This window comes from Elephantulus edwardii, unplaced genomic scaffold (assembly GCF_000299155.1).
Source record: "Elephantulus edwardii isolate Elephantulus edwardi_28Jun2011 unplaced genomic scaffold, EleEdw1.0 scaffold00151, whole genome shotgun sequence".
Classification (NCBI taxonomy): domain Eukaryota; kingdom Metazoa; phylum Chordata; class Mammalia; order Macroscelidea; family Macroscelididae; genus Elephantulus; species Elephantulus edwardii.
Genome location: NW_006399901.1, coordinates 6,834,389 through 6,839,675, shown reverse-complemented (window position 1 = coordinate 6,839,675; position 5,287 = coordinate 6,834,389). Strand labels below are relative to the sequence as shown.

At 44.6% G+C, this 5,287-nt stretch overlaps 1 protein-coding gene across 1 annotated transcript in view; it reads right to left on the bottom strand.

The window, feature by feature from the left end:
- Nucleotides 1-647: 647 nt before the first annotated feature.
- ANKRD13A (ankyrin repeat domain 13A) overlaps nt 648-5,287 on the bottom strand; it is a 69,899-nt gene continuing 65,259 nt past the window's right edge. Inside the window, exons 13-15 of the mRNA XM_006894849.1 lie at nt 4,456-4,616; nt 2,077-2,144; nt 648-848 (exon numbers count right to left, since the gene is read on the bottom strand). Coding sequence (XP_006894911.1) covers nt 653-848; nt 2,077-2,144; nt 4,456-4,616 — 425 coding nt within the window. The 3' untranslated portion in view covers nt 648-652. The remainder of the gene's footprint in view (nt 849-2,076; nt 2,145-4,455; nt 4,617-5,287) is intronic.

Genomic DNA, 5,287 nt, shown 5'->3' with positions numbered 1-5,287 from the left:
GAAAGGATTAGCTGCCTTTGATGTAGCACAGAGCGGGCCCGCTCTTAAGGAATCTAAATCAGATCCCTCAGTAAGCAGGGTGAGATTGCTTTTAAAAAGATTAATAGTTTTTAAGGCTAAGGCAACAAACATCCACAGTCATTTGTGTATCCTAATTTGGTGCAAACAACTAAAGGTAATCTAAAACAGACCCTATAACTTGAGATAAGGGAAGGAGAAATGTTGACTGGGGACGGGGCACAAGGAACAGGACAAAGATCAGCACAAATGATCCATTTCTTTGGTGAAGAAAAGAAGTGTCTCATAAACCACCTTCTACAAGAGGCTGCCCTCCTTTCACATAGAAAAGCACCTTGACTTTTGTTATCACTCTTTGATAAAAATGCTATCTACAAACCTGGGAGGATCTGAGTTGGGTTTGTTGTTTGTCTAAAGCTGGTAGTAAAAATGTGACCGGATAGTTAATGGAAGGAAATGATAGTGCTTTCGTCCACTCAGCCTGGGGAGGGAGCCCTGCTGGTCCCCAGCCCCTTCTCTCAGGGGAGTATCACACATGGGTCTGCAGGCCCTGGCCTTATGCCTCTGCTCCATGAGGGCACTGGCCATGTCGCAGTTGGGAGTTGCTGCTGGTGCAGCCTGGGGGGAGGAAGGTCTATTTATCAGTGAGTGACAGCTGTAAGACTTGCTGTAGTTCCGCTTCCTCCTCCTGGAGCCTGAGTTCACGCTCCTCCAGCTCTTTGGCAGACAGCTCCATGGCCAGCTGCAGGTCGCTATCAAAACGACTGGTCTCGCTTGGGGCACCAGGGCACAGGCCTTCTGAGCTGGACAGGAGGCTCTCTTGGATGGCCCTGGAAGGGAAAACAGGGAAGGTGCATTTATCACTGTCAACACAGTAGCTACACTGCCTAACAGCTTACCAAGGACTATGGAGAAAATGCCATTTAGGGTTTTGGTGCAGCTTCATCTCCCATACTGTGAGCAAGTTGCTAAGAGGGGCTATTCCTAAGAAAGGAACATCATGCTTGGAAAGGTGAGGGTCAGCAAAAGAGGAGGAAGACCCTCAAACAGATGGATTGACACAGTGACTGCAACAATGGACTCAAGTGTGTCACAGATGATGAGGATGGTACAGAGCTCAGATCTGTTGTTCAGAAGGTCACTCTGGGACATACTCAACAGGACCCTTAACAATAACAACAACTCTGGAGTTGTGGGGCAGGGTCTCTGAGCTGAGTACAGTTGGCTCAGAGAAGTGACGACATCTTCCCTCAAGGTAACCCTGCTACTAAGAAATGAGGCTGGGAAATGAATATGGAGCTATTTTACATACCTAAAGTAAGCTTTGTAAAATGACATTTTCTAGTCTGTCCCCCTCAAACAATGACACTCTGTGTTCCCCTGAGCCTCCTCGCTAAAGTATCAACATCCTTAAAATTGGACCAGCTTCCCACTGAGGGCCCCCCAGAACCTTTGTGATTTCATATTCTTTGTAAAAGACCAATCCAATCTGAAAAATGTCCCTGGTGCCTCCTAGCAGTGACACTGACAGAGGAGTGAAAACACAATGGATGTCGGCAGGTCATGGTGACCCTATGTCAGTGAGTGACTGTGCCCCACAGTGTCCAGTGGCTGATTCTTCCCAATCGATTACCAGGACTTTCTTCTGAGGCACCTCTGGGTAGATTCACACTACACACCTTTCCATTTAGCAGCCAAGTAAACTGATAGGGACTCCCTGGCACGGAATTTGGTCATTCTTGGAGACTCCATGATCAAGCACTTACTAATGTTGATGTTACATGCTGTCAAATCACAAGTGACTCCTAGAAAGACCCTCCTGCATATAAGGAAACCACCCATCTTTTTCCTAGGAAGCAGCTGGTGGATTTGGGCCACATATCTGTAGGTTGGTAGCACAGTTGCGTTACCACCAAGTGCTATCTTAATGCCCTCAAGAGGCAGCAAAAGGCTAACCCATCATGGGGTGTCTCCTCCCAGGCCCTGTCAGTGCAGTAAGTAAGGGGGAATTAACGTCTGCTTAACTTCAGCTTAGTCATCAGGAATCACATCGCTCACCTCTCGTACTGGGCATCATAGGCATGTGTCTGGCTTATCCCACCATTTGAAGCTGGTCCTGAGATTTCCTGGGAAAAGCAAAAGTGATGGCCATGAACACCTTGCCAGCAGGAGCTGTCATCATAACTGGTAAAGAAATGAAAGCAGGCACAGTATTTACCATATTTACACGTGTATCAATGAGAGTGCGTGTGAGGCTGAGGGGGACGGGGGCTCTCGGTTACCTCCAACCAAACAGAACAGTGGTAATTTCCTTGCTGTGGGTAATTTCAACATTTCATTGGAACAGAAGTTGTAACTAAATAAAATTGTAAATATATACAATTATAGAATCTCGTTTAAAAAAATCAAAACAACGGTTGTCATCTAATGAGTTCCAACCCATGATAACCCCATGTGTATCAGAACTGTGCTGCATAGGCATTTCATTCTGGTTTTTTATTAATTTATAAAAAGAAAGTAAAATTTTAAATATGCCTATTATTTATTTCTAAATGTCAAAGCTCTCTCAATCAGACTTGCAAACACTTTTAAACAAGTGCTTAGCAACTTCCAAGTTAATCTTGGACCTGGACTGATCATGGTGGCCACAGTCTTGCAACCAGAGGGTTTGGAAAAAGACTCTTCTTTCTTTATCAAGATTTCAAAGGCTAATTTTGACAAATAGATTGCCAGGTCTTTCCTTTGAGGCACTTCAGGGTAGATTCAAACCTGCAGCATTGAGATTAGTGACTGAGCTCTTAACCTTTTAAATCATCTAGGCCCCCTGACATCTCTCAAACTAAAACTCACTCCTAATGAGTGAAAACAGAAGAGAAGGAGCTGATGCTAGGAGAGGAATTCCGCGCCTGAACTGTTACCAGGCAGGTGAGGTCTGGAGAAAGAATGACCTAAACTGCAAAGGGCAACTGTTCTCACACCACTCTGGCCTTTCCTGAGCTCTACTTTTAACTGGAGGCTCTAAGTTTAAGAGGCAGCTCTTACAAGAATATTCTGTGGTAGTCCCTTACCACTGAATTGAAACATTAATAACCCTTTTCATTGCATATTTACAGAGTAACCAGTGGGAGGTGGGATTAAAAATCCACATTGTAACCTTCACTTATGACAGCAGACCTGTGCTATTGCCAAGAAAAATAATAGGGGGGAAATGGTGATGTAAACTAACTGGAACTTAATTAACAGTTTCAGTGCCAGAAAACCATGAAGCATGTTCATTAGCTACACAGATGGATGTAAGAAGTCTGTGAGGAGACAACCGCAACATGATGCTGAAGCGAAGGATGAGAAATAGATATTCTGTAAAAGAGCAAGTGTATAAAATAAAAAATAATCCATGAAAGACTGAACATTTATATGACTGTATATGAAGTCATAGTTATCGAACTAGTATGTTAAAGAGGTTCTTCCCAGAGAGGGTGAAACCAGGCTGCTCCTTGGAGGTAAGGATTCTGAAGCTTTGTCTGGCATACTTTGCACATGTTGCCAGGAGGACCAGTCCTTGGAGAGGACATCATGCTTGGAAGGGTGGAGGGACAGCGCAGAAGAGGAAGACCATCGATGAGAGGGACTGACTGGGGCAAAGGGGGGGTGAGTGTGTCAGAGACAATAAAGGTTGACTCAGGATAGAGAAAGGTTCAGAGCTGTTGTACATAGGCTCGCCGAGTTGCAAGCAATTCAATAGCACATAACAACAGACAACATATTGTAGAGAACTCTAGTGGCCAAGTGGGTAAGGAATTGTGCTGCCAACTCAAAGGCAGACAGTTCAAGTCCACCATCTGTAACGCCTGTTCCGTTTACAGCCTCTGGAAACCCTCTGGATGATCAGCTATGAGTCAATTCCAACACGACAGCAATGAGTTGAGTATGCTGTTGTTCTTGAGTCAAGTCAGTTCTGACTTAGGTACAACAGAGGGCATTCTGGTGGCTTAGTGGTAAGAAGTTGCACTACCAAGCCAAAGACACAAGGTTCAAATCCACCAGCTTATTGAGAGTGCTGTGTGAAAGGCTGGGCAATCTCCTCCCATGCAATTGACTGTCTCCAGAAAACCCCTGGAGGATCAAATTAGCTGAGTCCTGACTCCATGGTACCTAACAACAATAATGTACAACAGAGTGAGCTCTGGCGTCCTGGTCCATAGGGAGGTGCATGGCTGACCTAAGGGTTGTGCCTCTGATGGCCTGAATCCAGAAAAAGATGTGCAGTTTCCTCCCACACAATTTACAGACTCCGAAACCCCACTCGAGGGTCAGCGCTCAGTCTGTCCCAACTTGACAGCAATGAGTTTGAGTCTGAGCTTATACGAGCTACTCAAGCTCATTATTAACATGAAATCACTCAATCTTTGGACTAAAATCTGAGTGAAGACTTCTAACCTGGCTCCTGCTGGACTCAAGCAAGCTCTGCTGGATAGCGAACTGCATTATCTCATAGTCTTCATCTTGCAAATGCATGTTCCTGCCATTGTCTTGAATGTGATACGATTCCGGTATTTCAAATACAGACTGATCCACCTCAAAGCTGGTGACGTGGGAAGCTGAAATACAAGAGTTAACTGCATCAATTTTCCACTCTAATATTTTATTAAAAAGTTGAAAAACACAGAATCGAAACTATGATCAAAGCTTTTGCTCTTACCTGAGAGATTTCAAAGGAGAATCATCGTCACAAAGAAACGACACCAGAATATCACTTAGGTCTTTTTGCCTTGATTCTTTTTCTAATGATGCAATTAATGCATATTCACTGATAAAATACTACACGTAACCATGAAATGAAAGCTCCCCTCCCACTTCATATCAACAAACTCCAGCGATATTCCAGGAATGGGAGTGTCTGTGTGAATGAGTGTGTATATGTGTTTATAAACATGCTGTGATGCCAAAAGAAAGACTCAAACTCACTGCCATTGAGTCAGAACCAACCAACAACTGACCCTCCAGGTTTTCCAGGGCTGTGAATCGCACAGGAGGAGACTGCTGCTCATCTTTCTCTCCCAGAGCTAGTGGATTCAAACCACCACTGAACTAGTGGCTTAAGAAGCTACACTTGCAGGGGAGCTCTGGTGGCCAAGTGGCAAGAAGCTACACTGCAATCCTGAAGGCACACAGTTTGAATCCACCAGATGTTCTGCTGGAGAAGGAAGGGCAATCTCCTCCTGTGCCAGTTGGATCCCGACTGGATGGTACACAAGTTAAAAAAAAAAAG